We start from the raw sequence: 24,356 nt of genomic DNA on the forward strand, positions 1-24,356 counted from the left end.
CCAGGAAGAGTTTCGTTGCATGAGTTGCACCTCCCTCGAAAACACACCACCCATTCTCACATCAAATCCTGAGGATGACGTTGTAACATCGAAACATGTAGAGTCGTCAACTTTTTGAAGGCCATAGATAGGCCTAAATAAAATGTTTTTAATTGTGTACCAGTTTAACATTGAATATTATTTATGATGTGCTATAAATTTTTAAGAATGCTTTGACTTCTCATTGTACCTGAGCTTTCAAACATGAAAATAGCTGTTATTGTAGAGAACTTTATGTAAGTAGTAGAAGTTGATTTTGTGTCAACTTATAAGTAAAACACCACAGAGTATGTAATGACAGTTAAGAAAAAAAATTTCCTGAAATATATGAATTAGTAAAATTTCCAATAATCATGAGCCAAATGAACTTCAAAACTTTTCTGCCGCCCTGGGTTCAATTCCCTGGCATGAGCACAGTAGATAGCTCAATGTGATTTTGCTTCTAAACAAACAAATGAAACCTTTCAGAAGAAACAGCATATCATTTATTGATAACAACACAGAACTCTGTGAGAGTATGTTACATATCAAGGACCTACATGAAAAACTGTAATTTGTTTTTTAAACTTGTCATTGGGAGTAAATAAATGAATAAAGAAAGCACAAAAAACACAAAGATGGTTTAATTTCAAATATATTAAAATGCAGGTGTAAAATGAAAAACTTTTAAACAGAATCTCAGCACTTAAAGATGTGTATCAACATAACCACCATAGTGAAATTGTGAGACAAAACATAAAGACAAACCTAAAAATTAATTTTAGTTATACTTGGAAATCCATATTAGATACTCTTTATGTTGCAATTATCAAATTGAAAATGATACATGAAATGTTTTCTTCTATGACACTCAGTGTTCCCTCTAAGATGCGTGATGCACAACAAATGATCAAGTGCTGTGCACTTCATTATTCCAGCTGCACACAAACTCAGTAATGGTGAGGAGTCTCACTACATTGATGGCCTTAATGACACTGGCAATCAATAGGCCTAAAGTCCAAATAACCAAGTGGTAACTTTGCAAAGCAGCCTAATGATCCAATAGGGTCAATGGTCTAAAAAATACTCCACCCCTAAAAAAACTGGTAGTGCACATCTGCACATTGCCTTGATACTAGTGCACATGAAAAGATTAGATGGAACATTGATGACATTTATTAATGATGTAATAGTTAGCAACATTTGGTAACAGTTAAGACTACCTTCTGTTTTATTGTAAACATAGAATAATATTTGTTGTAATATCATTGATACTTCATACAGTCTGTATACTGTTCTAAATTGCATTAAGAGTCATGAATTATGATATAAAACCTGTATAAATTGTTGGAACTTACTGGCTAGTTTGTTAGGACCCCAGCCTAATATTGGGTTTCATCATGTTTTGCTATAAAATTAGTTTGGACTCAGCATCACCTGTACTCGAAGGTACTTTGTTTGATAGTAGCTCACTTATCAAGAAATGGGGTTCATTTGGTTCACAGATGTCAGTATAGAATTAAGTTGTAAATGTAACATTCAAGTTCATTCCAAAGTTCCTCAATGAGATTGAGATGTCTAAAGTTACTGTTATGATCTTTTAACAATTTCACAAAATTCAAACGTAGTGGATTTTTGACTCATTATCTTGGAAAAGCCTTTCTCTATCAAGTATAAATGCAGTATTATGGTTTTGACACAACTGAAAGTAATACTCACACACACACACTGTGGATGCTATTTGCCCATTTAAAGGAATCAGAGGAAATTTTAAGTTTCTTACTTACTGTAATTCATGCTCTAAGCACTTACAAAATCATGCTTTCCCATTTTAATCTGAGATAATTTTCTACTGGATGTCAGCTGCCACATTATTTCTGTTTTTAACATGTTTCCATTTTGTGGTTACAAATAATCAAATTTTGTTGAGTAACTAGGTGAAATGAAACCCAATTAGATGATTCTTTGCACTTAGAAAGCCTATCCAATTGTCGTTTCTTTTGGTTTGGTTTGTTACCAATAGTTATAGTCCTTTCCTGAAATTGGATGTATTCCTTATGATTTCCATGGTTGATGACAGATGTTTTTGAACAGTTAACCAAAAAAATGATGATTGGTGAAGATGTTCATGACAGATGGTTACCCATTCTGAAGCCTCTTTGAAAGAACCTTGTTTTTTCCTGTTGTATTGCAGACTAACTCTGATATGTCTAGTTATCTGCATTTATAAGATGAAGCAGCCACCTGACATAATACATTATCAGTACATTTTACATATGCAAGTAAATAATTCTATGAATGTATGTGTGAAGGCCTTAATATAGTGGCCAGTGACATTTATGTATGTTTTGCAGGATAACAAAATACCTGTTTACTAGAAGTCTTATGCATGAATATATTTTAAGTTAATACATACATGATTTTATGCTTCATACAAGACTTTGAAAATATTTTTAGTTTAGTGTCTAATCAAATTGGAAATATGTAATATTTGATTGTACATTTCTTGTATTAAAAAAACTTCAAAAAGTAATAGTTGCATTGAAAAATATTTTAAAAAATTTTACAACTTCATTCTTAGATTGTTAATTTCTGAAGTACTGTAACTTTAAACTTCATTCAACAATTGAATTCTTAAACTATTTGAAAAAAAAGTCACACAGAACTATTTTTATATGAAAATATATTTATAATGTCATTAAATTAAACATTTTGACATACATGCATTAATATGTTTGTAAATCTATATATATCTTTTAACTATAAGAACATTTATGTTTTTATTGCAGGGACTGAAAGCAAACTTAAAGAGACTGTACTCTCTCATAACAGAGTCCCAGGCTAGCCAATGTCAACAAAAAGAAAAGTACCAAAAGCTTCTTTTTTGTCTTTCTTTCTTCCACTCCATTCTTTTGGAGCGTCATAAATTTCAACAACTGGGTTGGAATGTTATGTATAGTTTCACTGACTCTGATTTTGAGGTGTGTGCAGTGTTTTGCCTTTATGTTTATTTATCTCTGTGTGCTTAGAGCTCATCTGTTATATCAGGTACTAATTTATATTTAGTGTGAATTTTTTCCAATGGTTGTTCTGTATAGCTTTTAGAATTTAGAACTTTAGATATTATACAATAATAACACTCTATCTTTTTATATCTGCATCAAAAATTGTAATTTTGAAACTTAGAAACATCTAATAAATCATCAAAATAAGTAAAATTTTATATTTTAATATTATTATTATTTTATTTATTCAAACTGCTTCTACAATCAACATGTCATGTTTGTGTTCAATTTTTAGATGTCGGAGAGCATTCTACGTCTGTATTTGGATGAGTATGAAGAAACCCCTTGGGATGCTCTTAAGTATCTCATTGCAGGTATCACTTATGGAGGCCATACAACTGATGAATGGGATAGGAGGCTACTCTTTACATATATCAATAAGTATTTTTGTGATGATGCAATAAAAGTTCCTTTCTACAAGTGAGCAATCCCTTGCTGTTATACATTCTTCTTCAATTTACATCATGAAATTTTAGAATTTTTTGGTCATTAAAACTGCCACAAATTGTGAAGTCCAGTTGTGGGAGTAAGCTTTGATTGTAATCCTAAATGCTCATTCCTACACCACAGAAGCCCTTTAAACATATTACAACATGTAGCTTTAAACAGACATACATATGGTAAAATATAGTTTTGTATCAAAATATAATGAAAAATTGTTTTCAATGTGGAAAATTCTCTGGATGATTTAAGATTTTTAGCTAAAGTGAAATAAAAATGCAGATGTGATCTGAAATAAAATCTACTCAATTAAAAAATTGTTTATTTTTCACTTATGTTTCAGATACAGCCTTTATCAGAAAGACAAGATACTGCTTATGTTGAGTAATATTTTGTCTTCATGTTAAAGATTGTTTAGTAAAAATGCAAGTGAAAAATTAACAATTTAAATGTTTTGGAGTTAATTCTATGATTTTATTTAATACTGTGTCAATTCTCCAATTTGGATTGCAAAAAATAATAGAGCAAAATATGTTATTTTGTATTCTGTGAGGTCTCTCAGTTTTAAAAAAAAAGTTTGAAGTTTTCCTGCCAATTAAAGCATTCCTTGTATACTTAAGCTATCTGTTACATTATTGGATATTACTTTTACTTCTAACATTTAACTTTTTTAACTAAGTAAGACTGATATTGCATGGAATAGCAATCATTAGGTTGTCCTATTATGATCTTTGATGTTGAAATGTTGTTGATTTTTATGTTTATGGTAGACATAACATGAAAATGGCTAAATCAGCTGAACAACCTAAAAAAAAATTTCTTACTATTCTAGAATTGTTCATTGTGCTTATATATTCATAAATTTGTGAATATTTCAATTACTAATTAATCACCTTATGCTATTTAAAGTTATAATGGAATTATTACCAGTCTTTATACTGTTCAAGAAAACATTTCATATCACATAATAAAAAACACACACAACAGTAATTACAATAAGCTTTCTTTGCTGAGAATATTTATACATTTCTAGCATACTTATGAAGCTGTCTTTTCTTTCCTCATAGACTGTCAGTCTTGCCCACTTTCTATGTCCCTAAAGATGGCACCCTACACTCTCACATAGAATATATTAATATGTTGCCTTCCTCAGACCTGCCAGAAGCTTTTGGTCAGCACCAAAATGCTGACATTGCTTCTCAAGTTCAAAATGCTTCTCTTCTCTTTGACATACTGTTGTCTCTTCAGCCTCAAAGGTCATCCATGCAAACAGAAGGAAAGGAACAAAAGGTAGTCAGTTTAAACAAAAAATAGAATTTCTAGCATTAATATGACAATTAGTTTAAAACAACTTAATAATAAATTGCAATTAAAAATTTGTCTATATTTTACATATCTGTATAATCAAACGTGAGGGATATCACTTTGGTATTACCTCTACATTTAATTATGTATTTCTTTCTTGCTCTTGCTATGCCTACATGTCTTATAGATATTATTTCTAGGTTGTATACTTGAATGATAACACAATATTTAAGAAATTGATAAAAAAATTGTTTTATGCAGGTGCTCAAGTTAATCTCAGATATCTTAACTAAAATACCAGATTATATTGATTATGAAGGGGCTGTCACTATTGTTGCTGCTGACAAATCACCACTGAACATTGTTCTTCTTCAAGAGGTAACTGTATATTTATTTATTGTTTGCAATATAATATCTTCCAAATAGTTTTTCTTCCCAGGATGTTATAATTTATGTGCAACTTATGGGGTTTTAAAGGTATTAGCCCAAGCTTTAATATTCAAAATAAATTTTGTCAGCACTTTCTTCTAGTTCATCATTAATTCTTATTTGTATTATAACCAGTAATTTTTTGAAAGTAAGCTGTGCCTTTTCTTTAAACCATCTTAGGCTGACAGGGAATATGTAGTGGAAAATGTGCACATTTATTATAGTAGTGTATGTGTGGTATGCAAACATGTACCACATATCTCAGTCTTTTACAGTATATATATATATTTGATATTTACAAACATTTTGTTTTGAAGTTCTAATTTAGCAGATACTAATTTGGTTGAGAATATGTGCCATTTCAACTCTTAGTATTAATTTTTTTCTACCGGATTCAGTCATGGAAGCTATCTGTTGTTTCATGGGATAGTTAATTATGTCCTACATAGCATTGTGGCTGTAGGACTGCTTTATGGGTGCCAAATGTGGCAGAGATACTTCCAGACTCTTACAGTAAGGTTTTGTGAAAGTAGTTTTTGTGCTTCTGCTTTGAAAGTGGTTAAAGCTGCTGTGAAGTGCCATGCTATTATAACATGCCTGCTGGTTCTAACATGTATTCATTTCAGTTTTGCCTCTCAAGTTTTATTCATATGTCAATATTCACATTTTTCAACTTGGAAGATATGCAAAGTACTTGTAGCACACAAAATAAATAGTAATTAGTTGTGTTACTCAAACATACCTTTTTCTTTACTTCAGACTTATTCTCACATTAATATTCCATCCAAACAAATCTTCAAACCTCTCATTATGCAGGGGTGGTTTACCTTAGTTCCATTATTTCTTTAAACAAGGAATACCATGTATTGTGCTTGTTTTTTATTAAAATTTGGTTCTAAGTGTACAAAATTTCCTTTGTTTTTTAAGCCATTGATAACTATATCCTAACAAAATATATGTACAGAATTAATATGAACTTGACAATCAAGCTTAAAGTCATAACATTTATCTTCAGCAATGTGTATTCAATTTTACAACACAGGATTATACAAAGAATATAGCTTAATATAATGTTCACTCAGTATAATTAGTTTCATTTGTGACACTTGGACTTCTTAATGATATACTTATAAAATATAATCATTATCAGTAATACAAATATTTCATCTCACGTTAGATTCAGAGGTATAATTGGCTGATTAGAAACATTCGTAACTCATTGAATGACCTGAAGGCAGCAATAAAAGGTCTTCAGTTGATGTCTTCTGAATTAGAAGAAATATTCTCTTCTTTATACGATGCAAGAGTTCCATCTGTTTGGCTGAAGGTTAGTGTGCTTATTAAAACAGTCTTACCATGATAAGTTTACATTGTACTAAATAATGTAAGTATTAACATTTTCTTTATTGACCTTATGAAAATGCTTTTAAATAAATTACAAATAACCTTAGATCAATTCCAGTGGATCATTTACCATTCTAAATTGTATTTATCATTTAACTTAGTGTAAACATTAAGATAACTGCTTTATCATTTTGCTTTTCATTTTTTTCCATGCCAGTATTTAATAAATGCTAATGTGTATGTATACCTACTTGTGTACTAAAGAATTAATATCATGAGAAATTTACTAAACAAACTTAATTAAGACATTCAGATATATCTTTAGGCCTACCCATCACTTAAGTCATTAGGATCATGGACTAGAGACCTGGTAATGCGAGTTGATCAGATGGCTCAGTGGGGCTTAATTGGACGTCCACCTGTAAAATTTTGGCTAGCAGGATTTACATTTCCTACAGGCCTACTCACAGCTGTACTACAGAGTGCTGCTAGAGCTAAAAATGTAAGTTATATTATGCCTATATAGATAAAATGTAGGCCTATATTAACACTAAAGTTAATAGTGTACTGATTCATAACTCCGTATTGACTAGATTTAACAATGTTGGTTCTGTGAGAGGGAAAATTTGGGCAAACCTCTATATAAACACAAAAGATAACAGTTAAGTTTAAATAGATTACCATGGCAGCAAAATATAATTGTAAGCACTTATACTTATCAGGTTTTATATGGGGCCAGATTCTTTACAGTAGGTGTCTGTGACTTTTTGGTGATAAATTTAAACAATAAATGGACAGCACACAGCCATTTGTTTTAAAATAAATCTTGGTAAAAGAGTTAGCACAAAGGGTCACATATAAAGTGTAATAAACTTAGAATAAGCCCCAAAACTCGAGCACTTTTGAATAGTTGACTATTCTTCTTCTTATTATTCAAAACAAGTTAAATGTATGTACTAAACTTCATTACACTATTGGTTATCACAGTTGTATACAGAACTTTATATAATTCTGTTCTTTGTCAAAGTCTGCACAGGTGGGTTCAATTACTTTAGAACACTCTTTGGCAAGACAAATTATTCTCCTTTATCTCTGTTATTACAAATTAACTCAATCTGTGAAACTCACCTTATAAGTTGCCTGTTAGAGCTAAACTGACATATACTCTAACTTCACATTTACTTTCACTTTCAGTAATTTCACTTGTTTCTGTATCTGCACATATTTAAAACACATGACAAAAGATCTAGAAATATTTAGCTCTCCAGTAACAACAATATTACACATACAGAGAAGATCTTAGAAGCTTCGAGTAAGATGATGTCAATAATATTAGAAAAGCCTAGTACAACAATTAAACTACATACACAACGTACGACTTATACAGAGTTATGTAATGAAACATTTATGCAAAGATCTGAATTAAAATTAAAGATAACGACTAAAGTAAGCTTTGATGTAAGTTTATAAAGACATGTATTAAAATTAAAGATTATGATTAAAGTAAGCTTTGATGTAAGTTTATAAAGACATGTATTAAAATTAAAAATAACGATTAAAGTAAGCTTTGATGTAAGTTTTGTAAAGACATGTATTAAAATTAAAGATAACGATTAACGTAAGCTTTGATTTAAGTTTTGTAAAGACATGTATTAAAATTATAGATTATGATTAAAGTAAGCTTTGATGTTAGTTTTGTAAAGACCTGTATTAAAATTAAAAATAACGATTAAAGTAAGCTTTGATGTAAGTTTTGTAAAGACATGTATTAAAATTATAGATTATGATTAAAGTAAGCTTTGATGTTAGTTTTGTAAAGACCTGTAATAAAATCAAAGATTATAATTAAAGTAAGCTTTGATGTTAGTTTTGTAAAGACCTGTATTGAAATTAAAGATAATGATAAATGTAAGCTTTGATGTAAGTTTTGTAAAGACCTGTATTAAAATTAAAAACAACGATTAAAGTAAGCTTTGATGTAAGTTTTGTAAAGACCTGTATTGAAATTAAAGATAACAATTAAAGTAAGCTTTGATGTTAGTTTTGTAAAGACCTGTATTAAAATTAAAGATTATAATTAAAGTAAGCTTTGATGTAAGTTTTGTAAAGACCTGTATTAAAATTAAAGATTATAATTAAAGTAAGCTTTGATGTTAGTTTTGTAAAGACCTGTATTAAAATTAAAGATTATAATTAAAGTAAGCTTTGATGTTAGTTTTGTAAAGACCGGTATTAAAATTAAAGATAATGATTAATGTAAGCTTTGATGTAAGTTTTGTAAAGACCTGTATTAAAATTAAAAACAACGATTAAAGTAAGCTTTGATGTAAGTTTTGTAAAGACCTGTATTGAAATTAAAGATAACAATTAAAGTAAGCTTTCATGTAAGTTTTGTAAAGATTTTTATTATGATTAAAGATAATTAAAGTAACTTTGATGTAAGTCTTCACTACTACAAAATATAAAAGTATAATTGGTTTCTACACAATAATAAACTTTCATTAGAGGTGGGCTATGTGTGGTCTTGCATTTATCATGCCAGACTGTGAAGCTGGAGGTCCATGGTTAATGTCCCATTGCTACATAACCATGCTTTACATTTTGGGGCCATGGGTGCTTTATAACAGTGATGGTCAAATCACACTATTTAATTAGAATAGCCAAAAAGTTGATGGTGGGTGGTGTTGATGCTGTTTGATAGCTACCTTCCTTTTTGTATATCAGTTCAGAATTAAAGATGATTAGTGCAAATAGACCTTTTACAGCTTGTCAAATAAGCAAACAATCATTGAGCTAATGTTATAACTTTTGCATTGTTTTGTACTAATATTAGGATTAGCAGCTTAAGGGTTGTGTAGATCTGTAATTACAATAAGTTTACAAAATTTGTACTGCCACTAAAGATAGTTGTATTGGTGTAATTAGATATGTACTGCCTTAGAAAGTAATAATGTAGATTTACACAGACCTGTTATGCTGCTAAAAACAGCTATGTCAGTTTTATACAGATCTGTGACGACAAAGTAAATAATAGTTTAGACTTTTATATCAGGTTTGATTACTTTTTAATGCAATATTATGTTGGATTCAGCATAGAATAGACTCTATAGTGTGCTAGAAGGTATATTTTTGTATTATAATCCATTCATTTAGAAGTATGGTCTGTAATTGGAAGAGATACCTGTGACATATGCAATGTACAAGGTCATCCCAATGATACTTAATCAGAACTGAAATATCGTAATTGTGTTGGTTCAGGAGGATAATTAAGTCACTGTTATGCTCCTCAAAACACTTTCAGAAATTCTGAGCAAATCCGATTACTGCATTATCATTTTACAAAAGCTCTTGTCTGTTATTGTGAAAATACAACTTTTGGGGTAAATATGAGTAGTAACAATGTTTGGGTACCTTCTTGGTGTTTTGGGTTTGTAAAGGAAACAAAGGGCTCAACTACTGCATTACACCACCTTCTGTGGTTATATTTTATGTTAATACAGATAAGGGTGAAACACAACTCTTTGGTTTAGTTCACACGTTTACTACTCAGTCACTGTTCACAGTTTGTGCTTTAAACACCACTAAAGCCATGCTTTCTTGTTTCTATCTCAAATAGGTATTTTTTAAATTTCTGTATAACACTTCTTTTGATATCCTTTGCCTGTTACAGTTGAATATATCTCAATCCTCTCCACTGTTAAAGGAATCTGTCAACCTGAACACAGTTTGATGTCTGTTCCACTTTACAAGCCAGTCACTAGCAAATGGAGACTACAAATCTTTGTAATTACAGAGATATTTCCTTTTTTGTTGCCATAGTTATTAGTCTGATGGCAAATATCTTTGAATAGCTGGACAAAGAACTATTCATTGATATAAAACTTCCTAATCAATGGACATTCACTTTAATTATTTCCCATTTTCTCTTAGTCTAAACATGCTATGACTACCTGTCTACTTTTATAAGCAATGATCAGTCTTATGTTAGTTATGCAAATACATTAAGTGTTCTTCAAATGTGTATATGGACAAGGCTAATGTTCTAATAAAGTGACTAGTCATTGTGTAACAGTATAAATTTTTAAAACTCTTTTAATACCATAACAGTTTTCATATATCTTTACTGACACTATGTGTAGCAACCTTGTTTTTTATTTTTATAATATGTCCCTCCACTAATGATATCAAGGTTGGTTGTATAGAAACCTGTACTGTCATTTGAGCCAATATTGTAATTTAGAATTGGTTTGAGTTCATAATTAAAATAATTCTGTCAGGTGAATAGATCAATCTTCTGTACTATCAAAAAGGATATTTTTAGACGTATGTAAAGCTGTATACTGTCAATTACTATCATTGTGAAGGTTTGTACAGCTATTTACTGCCAATTAAGATGATTTTAAAGATATATAAACCTCTATAATGCCAATTAAAATAATTGGGAGGTATGTAAAGATTGATACTGTCAAGTAAGATAATTTCAGACAAAGTGCCTTACTTCCACTCACATAAATAGCTATTCTTGTTCAGTGCTACCCTCTATTTGCAAAAACATTTTCGCATGCCACAAGCCTTTCTCTCCCACACACTTCTCGATTCACTTGGTCTAACTGATTCTTACATGCAAACTTTCATGCGACAAACCTCCACCAATAAAAGTGCAACACACCCACATGACTCATGTGACTCCCTCTATGCTGTTTTACCTAACTGTCACTTCTTGTTTGGCAGTGTTTGTGTTTAGACGTTCAGTTTGTGCTCTTTTCAAGTTTTTATTTTAATCTTCCTATTGGTTTACTTTTATTGAATTTACTACTTATTATCCATTAATACTAATTTGTAACTTATTCCGAAGTGGAATTATTATACATTTCTACCCAGTTACGGAATTCATACTGTGAGATCAACTAGGCCTAATATGTATTTTTTTTTTACATGATTTCATGTGTATGTTCTGTCTTACACTTCTCCCCGATTTCCTATAATCCTCTCCCATCCTTGTTAATGATACTCCTTCCTCTCAGTATTTTGTTTCATCCTTCCCCTGAGATTGGGGTTCATGTTGAGCATTTTATATCTCAGTTATATGAGGGAGCTAGCATGTCTCGTCCTCTGTGAAATTCGGATCACTTTGTTTTAGTCTACCATCAGGATGATTTTCCATTCCTTGATTCTGAGCACCTAGAATCAATTTTACCCTACTGGAGGGCAGACCCTGATTATCCTGTTCGTTTATCCCATGTCCAATTTTCTTGCCTTTGCCTTACCCTCACATCTATTCTGTGGTACTTGTCCACCATCCACTTCCTCTTTGAGGTGATTCTCCATGATCCTGAGGGTTTTTTTGGGGATACATTCACCCTAATTACATCCACATTGGCATGTTTATAGACTTTGGCTTTTTCTTCTCACACATGGTTCTTCTGTTGTTGGGATCTTTTGGGACGATATGCAGTATTGTACCACCTACTTACTTTAGGGACTTACGCTTGGCCCCTTTTCTCCATAGGTTGGTATTTGGAGATCATCCAGAGTGGAATAAGTGAGACAACACTCAACTTACTCATCCTCAGTTGATCATTTATTTCACTCTGAGCCTCAATCATCCTCTATTTCTGTTTCCCGTCTTAATCCTTCCTATCCTTTACCTATTCCTTCCTCAAGGAGATTTTCCTCTCATCATTTTATTCAGTGCAAAATGTCACATCACAAACAGTAGCGGAGACTACCCTGTCAGATTCGGCCCAGTGGGGGCTCATTTATCCAAGTTTGTTCCTCATTGGCGGTAGTTTGCCAAGGTTCTATTGGTTCTTTAGATTTTATATGAAGGACTTGTCATCAACTTCCTCTTCCCTCCCCCATTATCTTGGATAGATATTTCCTTTCTTTGGCCTCCGGATTCTACCACCAGTCATTGTCTGTCTGAAGGAGTACAGGATATTATCTCTCAGAATACCATCGAAGTTGTCATTCACCCTTCTCTGGAGTTTTATTCCATCCAGGGTGCTCATAGTACCCAAGACAACTGGAGACTGGTGGCCTGTGATCGATCTGTCCCACCTCAATTGCTTCTTGGTGCTACCTCGCTCTACCATGAAGTCATTTCTCACCCTCTGGCGAGCTTTTTATGGATGACCAAAGTAGATGTCTCGAATGCTTATCTACATATTCCTCTATCTCATCTGTCAAGGTGCTATCTTTGGTTTCTTCATCACAGGGTGGTTTATCTATTTCCCACTCTCCCTTTCAGGCTTGCTTCAGCACCATATGTCTTTTGTCAAGTTTTCAAGGCTTTTGCCAGATATATGCACACTCAAGGGTTGCATTTACACCATTACATGGATGTCTGGCTACTATTGGCTCAATCTGAACTGCACACTCGTCTGCTTCTTTTGGATGTGGCTCAAGCTGGAGGAGTCCTTTCTTGTACCTATCCAATATCTTATCCATTTGGGTGTTCTTTTCGACACTCATCTCAACCCAACCATCTCCTCTTTGACTCCATTTGACTGAGCTGACAGTTCTCAATACCCTTACTGCTCCTTCTGTTACTGCTCCCGAGATCCTATCTCGTTTGGGGATGTGAAACTCTATTGCAGCACTTATTCCCATGGGTCGTGCTCATACGAGATCTCTTCAATGGACTCTCCACGACCAATGGAACCTTGTGTGGGATCCCTTGGATGTTCCTATTACCTTTCCTCCTTCCCTTGTAGATGATCTGCATTGGTAGTTGGACGTGGCTCACACATCAACAGGTGTTCCACTTCCTCCACCTTACCCAGCTTACCCAGATTTATATATTTTCACAGTTGCTTTGCTTAATGGCTGGGGGGGGGGGAGGACTGTGGGTCAAGCAGCAGATAGCTTCAGATCAATGGTCTCTGACCAAGTTGGGCATACCATATCAATATCTTGGAGCTTCTCACTATACGTTAGGCTTTGGATCATTTTCTTCTTCTTGCCAGCAATTGTCTGGTTATGGTCCATTCCAACAATTCTACGGTGGTGGTGTATTTCAATCACCAGGGAGGCACCCATTTTAGTTCCCTTTGTGGTTGAACATTTTATCTCCTTGTTTGGGCCCACAAGTACGGTATTCATCTCCTTAGTGTCATTTAACGGGTGCTTTCAACCTTGTTGCAGATTCTTTCCCACCCTGACAAAATTTACCTGATGGAATGATCTCTAGACCCTCAAGTTTTCTTGTGGTTATGCAACTGGTGGGATACTCTGCATCTGGATGCATTTACCACAATCCTCAATGCCAAGTTACCTTGATTTTGGTCTCTGTTACCTCATCCACTTGCACTGGCTGTCGATGCATCAGTCGAGATTGGCAACCTCAGTCACTGGTAATTCATCCAGCTCTTCCTACCCTTTGTCTTCACGCCTGGTTTTTATCCAGTCCTTGGCAAGGAGATCTGGTTTGTCATGGCATATAGCTTCGTTTTTAGCACATTCCATTCGCCCTTCCTCCATGGAGGTTTATTAGCGTAAGTGGAACATTTTCGAATGTTGGTATTTGGGTTGGGGATTTTCCCCTACTTGTCCCACTGTTCCTATTATTACGGATTTCCTCACTTGGCTATTTGATCAGGGGACTTCTGTGTCCTTGACTGCAAATTATCAGGCTGCCTTATTCCACACTTTTCGTTTTTCCCAGTACCATAAAGTTTTTACCTCTCATATCTTATTACTATTGTTGTGTTCCTTCCAGATTATTCAACCTCCAAGGCGTGAGATCCTTCCAGATTGGGATGTCAATGTAGTGCTGCACTGCCTTTTTTTTACCTCTGTTTGAACCTATGCTATCTTATGCCATGTTTCAGTTATCCCTTAAGACATATTTCATAGGTGAGACTGTTACTGGGTAAGTTTCTTTCTTTTGTTGTATACATTATTTTCAGGGGCCTGTCCTAGGTTTCTACCACAGTCCTGCACTGTAAGGCCATGTTGACTTAACTTTCAAAATTTCCATGGCCACAAAACACACACTGTTCATTACAATCACATAAACTAGAGATAATGTGTTCCACAAGATTGCTCTTAGGTTATTTCTCACAATATATTTGCTTCATAAATATGTCCCTTCTAGACTGTACTAGGGGATTGCTGCCTATCCATGTCATTCCTTAGATTGAATAAATCAGGTTTGGTCTGCTTTTCAAAATAGGGTTTTGTGGTTGTCCATTGCACTATCTCCATGGTGGACGTTCCTTCAGACTCTCCACTGCATTTTCCTCCCCTGTTTCTTCCAGTGCAGTACAAAAGTCCTTACCACTTTCCAGTTCCAAGCCTCTGGGATGGTGGACCATGGAGGTGTCCTCCTGAATGAGAGATATACAATATAGACTCCATTCAGTTGAGAGTAGGGTAATGGTGTTCTGCTGGTGTAGATGATATGTCCTCCACATAGACCACCATCTCTGCACGAATTTGTCCGAGGGGATGTTGTAGCTTTGGAGTGAGCCATCATAATGATTGGGATCCTTCATCTTCCCCCCTCCCCCTATGGAAGATGGTTCCTGGCAGTTGAATTTTGGAGTTAGAGCTGAACAATTCAATATGTTGTCCATTCATGTTGTGAAGATTGGGATCCCTCATCCTATCCCCACATGGATGCTGGTTTCCAGCAGTTGAGTTTTGGATTTAGAGCTGAACCAATCAACATGATGTACTCACACATGTAGTGTGCCGGTATAAGTGCAGCTTACCCCTACAATTGGGATCCCTCATCCTACCCCTACATGGAAGTTGGTCTAGTTTTAGATTTAGGGCTGAACCACTGAGCCAATCCACATAAGTCCTACACATGTGTTCAGGGTGTTCCTGGTCTCTCATTCACTTTGCCTTAAGTGAACTACCCCAGTGTTGTGGGTTACGGGGGATGCACTTGTTGGTTACTCTGCCTCTTTCTCTTGCACTACCCCTCAATGTCTTTAAGTCGAGGATGTTACTGCGTTTGGAGTGGTTCAAGTCTGTTTGATTTAAGTAGGACATAGCACATTACAAGGACATCTTTCTTGCTTCTGTTTGTCTAGAGGTTGGATTCCTGGTACAATATATATATATCACTGTTCAAATGTGCCCTGTTCACAGATCGGTGTTGTCTGAACTTGAGGTTAAGATGGTATGATTATCTTTCCTACCCCTGCATGGATGTTGGCTCCCAGTGGTTGAGTTTTGGATTGTGGTTGACTTGCTGTGTGTATGGTCTGCCACATTCTAGCCACTCTACATCTTGGGGAGATTAAACTTATTATATGTTGTGGTTTGAATCACTGTCCAACCTGTGTTTTCATGCTTTTTTCCATGTCTGGGCAAAAAGTATACCTGCCACAGAAGTGGTGCAGTCTCCTACTTATAATTCTCTTATTAGTGGGTTCCTTTGTTAGGGTGCCCTTTGGATGCTTTCAAAGGATACTTCTACTTTCTTCTTTGTACCAGTCCCTCCACCTATTCAATATGGGATTCTAGCTATGTATGTAAGACACCTTGTTGGAAGTTATAATTTTCTTATACTGAAAATATATTTCTGACAGGTACTTACTTCCACTCACACTTCCAACCTATCCTCTCCACTGTCAACCAGTGCTTAAATTTCTGCCTAAACTCAAAATGATAGTTAGGTAAAATAGCACAGAGGGAGTCACATAAGTCATGTGGGTGTGTGGCACTTCTGTTGGTGGAGATTTGTCACATGATAGTTTGCATGTGAGAATCAGTTTAACCATGTGAATCGAGAGGTGCATGGGAGTGAAAGGCTTGGGGCATGCAAAAAACATTTTGCAAATAGAGGGTAACACTGAATGAGAATAGCTATGTATATGAGCATAAGTAATTATCTGTCAGAAATACATTTTCAGTATAGGAAGATTATAACTTTGAAGGTTTTTTTGTAGGTTTGTACTGCCATTAAAGGTTTGTATGGGTTTGTACTTCTAACAGAATTGCAAGTAGCAATAACTAAAAATTTTGTATAAATCACCTTAAAAGCAATGGTGTATATATGTGTGTGTGTGTGTTTATATATTTATAGTGTGCTGAAACTAGAGGAAACAGTTTGAGTTTTGTATAGATTTGTTAAATTTAACATTATATATTGCCATTAAATTTAACTAGCTTTAAACTTTTCACTGTAGATGCCAATAGATGGCCTGTCTTGGGAGTTTATAGTCTCCAATAGAGAAGAGGGTCATATCACAGAACACCCAGAGGTAAAAATTGTAAAATATTTGTAAAAGAAATCAAGGTAATTTGTTTAAAAATAGTCTGTTGAAAACGTATTACACCGATTTCTGTGTTTTGAAATAGACTTTTAAGCAACAATTCAATATCTGTTATATAATGACTGAGCTGGTTGAAACTGTTTTAAGTTGGTAGACATAAAGTGAATCAAGTGTTAAGGAAACAACTTGTGATGCTAGATGCTCAGTGGTAACTGGGATTTTTAGCTGTGACTCTAATAAATAACTATTTTACTTTCTTGTTAGTTTCTGTGTAGTTGTCTTTGTGACAACTGTAAATTTATTATGATTTTAGAAGTTTAACTTAAACTATGTTAGAATTTTGCAAATCCTAAGACATTTAGAGACCTTAACCCAAAAGATGTTTAAATTTTATATATGTGCCTATAACTTTTTTATAGAAAGGATCATTGAAAATATCTGTATTTGAAATTAAAATTTTACTAGAAGTTTACTATGATATTGTCAGAGTATTATACAATCTTGTGTTTATTCTATAAGGAAACATTGTATCATGTATGCTTTCAGAATGCTGTCAGCACAAAAAAAGCTAACTGTAACTAGAGAATACCAGATGAATTGTGTAAAGCAATGTTATTTTTTTGCTAAGAGCCCTTAAGTATGCAAGAAATATGGCAAACATGAGTAATATTTTACTCTAGTAGAAAAACAATTGTTATATTTAAACAATGACAGTTTACCAATACAAAAGTTCTAGAATTTAAAAAGTTTTGTAAAATAATAAAAGTAGCAGTTTGGATATAAAAACACGTTACCCTGAATATAGTAGTCAGTAAAAAACTAAAAAACAAACAATAAACTAACGCATGAAAATAGTCAAAATGACTGTATAAAATAAAGGTCATAATATGAAAAATTGGAATAGATCTAATGTTCTCTAGGAGCTGTCCACAAAAAAAAACATTATTGCTTGGAATTAATCATATATGTATCATAATATATTTGAATTTATTATGTTAATATCTGTAATAAATTAATTCCTATTGCCTTACCTGTAAATACATGTTGTGGTTGATCACTGGAACTCATGCTTGATCACAGTATCATGAGTATCTTAGGAGCCACCACTGTATATTTTAAATATAAACAAATAATTTAATAACAACAAGGGACCTGTTGGTCCATCTAGGCCATCCCACTTGCTAAACTTCACTTTAAAATAAAATTAAAACACTCAAAGCTAGCCCATATCATTCACAACACTTTTTTCTCTTAAACACACTTCAATTTACTGCCTCCATCACCTTTGACGGCAACCCATTCCTAAAGCCAACTACCCTGTTAGAAAAATAAAGCTGTCACAGCTGAAGATGGCTCTTACCCTGCCAAAGTTTTGTCCTACTATTCTTACCATTAAGTATGAAAGAAAATTAAGCATCAACACTATCATTTCCCTTAACAATATTAAACACCTCAATCAGATCCCCTCTAACTCTTTTTTTTTTCAAGAGAAAAATAATTTCAGAGATCATAACCTCTCCTTGTATGACAATCCTTGAATCCCAGGTATCATCCTAGTAGCCCTTCTATTAAATCTTTCCAACAATTTAATGTCCATCCTAGGGTAAAACACCCAAGACTGAACACAATACTCCAGATGTGGCCTAACCAATGACCTATACAATGAAATAAATTATAACTTCTTTAGGCTTGCATTCATTATTTCTGTAGATGCAAAATAAAATCCTGTTTGCCCTGCTACTAACAACAGCACATTGCTGGAATGGCATAAGAGATTAATCAACTAGAACATCAACATTATTTTCTTCCATAACATTTATAAGGTTATTATCATCAAAATTATACTCATAATTCTAGTTATATCTCACATGCATTACCTTGTATTTATTACCATTAAAAGCCATCTGCCATTTATTTGATGAACTCACCAAATAATACAAATTATTTTGTAAAGCATTAGCAGCAGCATTTTCACAGCCTGAATTTATTTATCATAAATTTTATTAATTTTCCTACTTAGGTTTATATATTTTTTGTTTATAACCAACCTGCATGATGTATTAATTAGTATTTTGTTACTCAAGTAGAAATGTGGTGAGATGTACTGATTCTTAATTATTAACACAAATAGGAAAGTGTTAGTTCTGAGTAACACTTCTTTTACTCAAGGTAAAATGTGATAAATTTTATAATTACTCAGATAATAATTCGGTGCTTAATAAAATGTGTGTTAAATTTTACAATCAGTAAGAAATAGATGTGATAAATTTTACATCTAATCATTACTTGGGAGAAAATTATTAAACCTATGTATATCATTCTGTAGTTATTACAGTGTGTTAATTAAATTTTACACACATTCTTTACTCAATAAGAAATATATTAACTTTGAATCTTAATGTAGTTCTTTACATTTGAGGAGAGAGATTAAATCTAATCATATATTTTTACACAGTTTAGTGTGTTTATGTTTACAGTCATTTTCTACTCAGTGACATTATTTCTGACTGGCTTAATATTTCTTTACTCAAAAGAGAATGTGTTATAAATGAGGCACATGTAACTCTGAGTATTTTTATAGTTCTTTATGGAAAAAATAATAAAACTGTGAAGCTTGATTAACTGTTCTTGCATGATTCTGGAAAGTTTTTGTTAATCTGAATACTAATTATTTTCTTTGGAAGAGAAAATGTTTAAGCAGTTATGTACTAATTTTTTACTTAGGTAGGAATCTATGTGCGAGGCATATACTTGGAAGGAGCAAATTGGGATTGTAAAGCCTCTTGTCTGATAGAACCTGAACATATGAAACTTGTTAACCAAATGCCTGTCATACACTTTAAACCTGTTGAAAGCAAAAGAAAAACTCAAAAAGGTGAGTTAATATTTTAATTTATCCTCATACTTAACCATTTTAAAGCCACTTTTATTTAAAACGTGGAAATCTAAACGGTTTTAAAATTAGTTTTTATTTAATAGTGTGAATACTAGAATAAAGAACTTATTTTATAAAGATAACATAAACACTTTATTTAGTCATTATTTAGGGTTAAGCCTTTTTTAAGGTAATATTTTTATAATAAATATAGTAAAAAATTTTTTTGGAGCTTAAGTCATTAATGGTTTTGTTTTTCATTACACTCAGTGCATGTATGTGTAATAATTCGTAGAAATTAACAAATAATGATTTGTTTTATCATTTCTTGCTGCTTAAGCTCCATAGTAAAAACTAACAGTCTAAATGAAAACCCATTGAAACACATGCAGTTTGAATGAATTCTTTCATATCATATGGTACACACACACACACACATTTGTTTCCACAAATGTCTATAGAGTATATTAAATAACAAATGCAAATAATTTCTAAGTATAAACTTCATAAGATTATTTCAATGATATCACAATAAATATGTTTGTATTTATACTCTTCTATGGACAAGGAACTTATCACTGCAGCAAGCCAACTGTGACATGGATATGATGAAAATTAATAATTTGTCAGGATTAGCCTTTTTTAATATATGTATGAAACTGATAGATTACATTCATTTATAAATGCATGGTCTCCCATGGGTCCAGTGGTAATTCTTCAGATTTAAAACACTAAAATCAAGGGTTCAGTTCCCCTTGGTAGACACTACAGATAGCCCAATGTGGCTCTGCTATGATAAAACACACACACACACACATAAAGGTATGTATATGCATATTTAACTCTTGTAAGTACATAAGTTGCAGCAAGTTATGTTTATTAATATAACAATATTAACCAACTTTTAATCTTTTAGAAATATTTCTTAAGTATAAGTATTAGTTAAGTAATATATGAAACTTCAGTGAACTAATACTGTTGTTATTTTTTTCACTTAGGCACTTACCTTTGTCCTTGTTTCTATTATCCCAATCGTTCAGGAGATGGCAATCGACCTTCATTTGTTGTAGCAGTTGAACTCCGCTGTGGTGCTGAGCCTGCCGAACATTGGATTACACGTGGCACAGCTCTCTTGTTAAGTCTCACTACATGAATATTTCTATCGGTGATGAGGATTGAAGCTGCAAACCCTTTAGTGGCATTATATTTACTTAAAAGAAAAATTGAATTAATGTAGGTTTATCAGTGGATTGTAAAATACAGTGGACAAATCAATTTATCACTTAATTAGAGTTTAAATTATTAGAAATTTTAGGGATCAACTTAACAATGGATCAGAAATGAGCTTTACTGTCATTCAGGAATCAACTTGTTTTATTGTGACAAGACATTAAAAATATACTTATTTATGGAAGAGAAATACACTTAATAGTCAGTTATAGATCAATTTAACAGTAAACCAAGGATCAACTTTTGAATAAGCAAGTAACCAACTTCATTGTGGGCAAAAAAATCAACTTACTAATTAGTTACCAAAGTTAATATCAAATCAAAGTTTCACAAGTATGTATTTAATCTATAATTTATTTTCTAAAAATATGTTCTTCCAATCCAGTTCATGATAGAAACAAAAAAGAACACTTTTATTACTATATACATATATATGTTTCTAAAATTGTTTAAAAATCCACTAGTATTTTATTAATTTTACTGTCTCGCAAGAATTGAAAATCAACAGCAATTGAAATAGGAACATTGAGGTTCTATTGATGAATCTAGTCATATCATAGACTGTTCTCAGTGTGTTATAGTTGGATATCAGTTAGTTATTCCTTGTCTTTTAAAAGGCCATTATTAGTTCATATATTTATGTATATTAGTGTTATAGTGTTTGACATATTTTTATTCAAATAAATTGTGTTATTGGTTTTATGTTATGTACCTGTTTCATTAAATTTACTGTTTTCACATGTATTATAATGAGATATGTAATATACATAAGTGCTATCTTTTTTATTTTGTGAAATTACACTTAAACTTCTAGTTCTACAATTATATTCAAACATGAAATTTTCAAAACACAGATTTTATTTTTAGAACATTGACATTTTTGAGAACAGTATTACAAATTTTTTAAATTTATTTATTGCTATTGTAAATTTAATCAGAAATAGATTACAATTAAAGCACCATAACTTCTTATTTTGTCTGTCATGTAGGTTAAAAAAAAGGAAAATAATCAGTTATATTTTAGTAAGGTAAGTCTCAACTTCTTCATCACCCTTATTTATTAAATTTTTCTTACAAAGTGACTTTTGTCAATTCATCATTTTGATATTTCAGTTTGCTGTTATTTGTTAATAAAAGCAAGACTACATACAGTTTTGTATTGAACTTCTCAATCATTATCCATGTGTGTGTATAACTATATATATATTATTTTTTTTTCAACATAGTGTTGTAAACAAAAACGATTACACATCTTCTATCACAATTACTAAAGCAGCTAAGTAAGAAGAAATTATTTTCTAAACATAGACAAAAGATTTTAAACTTATAGATGGCAATAGGTAGCCTTTAGTAGCTTTGCCATAAATACAAAAAAAAAACACTTAAACAAATTACAAATTGAATTTAATAACGACAAACAAAATTAAAGTACAGAATAACTGAAAGTACTACAAAACTGGGCAAACTAAATAACAGTAAATTGAGTCAAGTGAAAACAAAATGGTTAAAAAAAATTATATTTATTAGCTTTTTGGGAAAGGTTCAGGTGAGGGCTACTAAAATGATTCTGGGGATAGGTTAAAATTTGTAACTTATTTTCTTGAAAAAGAGTTGAACTGTTGAAGATTATCTAAAGGCCCCTGATTTCTTTGTGCTTAATTCTAATAATCCAGGTTTTAAAATTTGGTAAAGACAAGTGAGACTACAGTTAAGACTTTTGTCTGAAAGGATAATTTACTGTGATTATTTTATGGAATAAGTGCCATCAGTAAAAGTTAGACCAGCATCTAACAAGAGCTTAAGAGACGACTCAAAGGGGAGAGCTTAATTGTTGCTTTTCTTTTCGGAGGGTGGGAGGTATCCAAAGACAATCTTGAAGTATCAAATTCCCTCATATTGTCTGTATGTCATATTAAAACTGTAAAAGAAAGAGCAAGATGGAAAATTTAAGGGGCCATTCATTTCATGAAATAGAAATAAAATACATCTCAAAGTTAAGCAAAATGAATTTAACTTGTTACTTTATTGCCATTTTTTAAGCAGTAATTCTCCAGATGGACCAATCAACTACCCTAAATATCTCTCATGAAGCAAATTACATCCTGTTGTATCTGGTGGTTCTAGCATCTAGATAGTGATCCCTGCCACTGCTCCTTCAGGTTCTAGAAGTGGTGCCATGGACTTTTCATGAAGGTTGAGAAAAGAAAATGGTCATATTCTTCTTAGTCTTTCCTTTAAATGTTGAGGATATCTTTCTTCAGTTAGGGATCTTGTGATATTACTCACTGTGTAGTGCTATCTCCAATTGATATATATCACTATGCTGGTGCATTCCTGCACTAGACACTTGTGGATTGTAACAGATGTACCAGTTGAGGATCCAATTAGAATTTAATACTCTGACATCTGGGTAGCAAGCAGCAAACAAGGCTTTCAATGGTTGGCTACATCTACCAAAGTAATGGCTTGCAAAGTTAGTCTTTGATCAGTGGAACTACATGATCTGTAGTCAAGGGTGGATCGGGTGAGCTGTCTGAATCTATTGCCAGGTTTTTCTACTGGTTACACTGTTGGAAGCAAGATAACTAATGGTCAGGAATAATGTCTTTATGCATCTTTAATTTAAAACTTAAAATCAGCCTAACCTGTGATAGGTTCAGTACTTGAAGTGAGTGAAAAGAGGAAGCAGGATGGTTTGTGAAAGTTTTGAAGCTGAAAAAACAATGGCAGGATGGTTTGTGAAAGTTTTGAAGCTGAAAAAAACAATGGCGGGATAGTTTGTGAAATTCTGGAACTTGGAAAAGAAAAAAGAGCCTAATTGGATTGTGTATGATTTTAGATTAGGCCAACATGAATCATTCTGAAATATACACTCTGAATTTTTATAGTTTATTAACTAAATTTGTTACATTGTTGCTTTGTGTCACATTTTATCACCCATCCTCTCTTCTAACAAGTCAGCTCTATTACTTTGACCAAGGCATGTTTCAAGGGTCATAATGCATGTTCTTATTCCTGATTTCACACAAAGTCCATATCAATCTTAGTTAATGCAGAAATTGGCCACAAACCTTTAGCAATACAACACAAAATCTTGTTTGATCTCAAGCTGGGGCCTGTCTTTGACATTTGTGAACTTCGCAGGATCAGTAGACACTACATCCCTGGTCAGTATGTGACCAAACAATTACTTCTTTGTAGTTGTGTAAATTCTATCCTGGTTTCTGTTTCAAGCCTGTATCTTTTTTGCACAAAAATATCCATCTCAGGTTCTTGACAGTGGCCTGAAAGATGTTACCAAAAACTAGATGTCATCAATATAGATGATACTTTTCTCCCATTGCAGTCCTCTAAGTGTAAGGTCTGTCAGCCTCTCGAAAGTGGCAGGTAATTACAAGGTCTTTTCTGAGTGATAAA

At 32.8% G+C, this 24,356-nt stretch overlaps 1 protein-coding gene across 1 annotated transcript in view; it reads left to right on the forward strand.

Annotated features, from left to right (window-relative positions):
• LOC106474875 (dynein heavy chain 2, axonemal-like) overlaps nucleotides 1–21,641 on the forward strand; it is a 192,529-nt gene extending 170,888 nt beyond the window's left edge. The window contains exons 60-68 of the mRNA XM_022380112.1: nucleotides 2,808–2,999; nucleotides 3,319–3,503; nucleotides 4,592–4,814; nucleotides 5,091–5,207; nucleotides 6,436–6,585; nucleotides 6,928–7,104; nucleotides 16,748–16,822; nucleotides 19,559–19,709; nucleotides 20,708–21,641. Of these exons, the coding sequence (XP_022235820.1) occupies nucleotides 2,808–2,999; nucleotides 3,319–3,503; nucleotides 4,592–4,814; nucleotides 5,091–5,207; nucleotides 6,436–6,585; nucleotides 6,928–7,104; nucleotides 16,748–16,822; nucleotides 19,559–19,709; nucleotides 20,708–20,862 (1,425 nt within the window). The 3' untranslated portion in view covers nucleotides 20,863–21,641. The remainder of the gene's footprint in view (nucleotides 1–2,807; nucleotides 3,000–3,318; nucleotides 3,504–4,591; nucleotides 4,815–5,090; nucleotides 5,208–6,435; nucleotides 6,586–6,927; nucleotides 7,105–16,747; nucleotides 16,823–19,558; nucleotides 19,710–20,707) is intronic.
• Nucleotides 21,642–24,356: the final 2,715 nt, after the last annotated feature.

The sequence above is a fragment of the Limulus polyphemus genome, unplaced genomic scaffold (assembly GCF_000517525.1).
Source record: "Limulus polyphemus unplaced genomic scaffold, Limulus_polyphemus-2.1.2 Scaffold143, whole genome shotgun sequence".
NCBI classification, from domain to species: domain Eukaryota; kingdom Metazoa; phylum Arthropoda; class Merostomata; order Xiphosura; family Limulidae; genus Limulus; species Limulus polyphemus.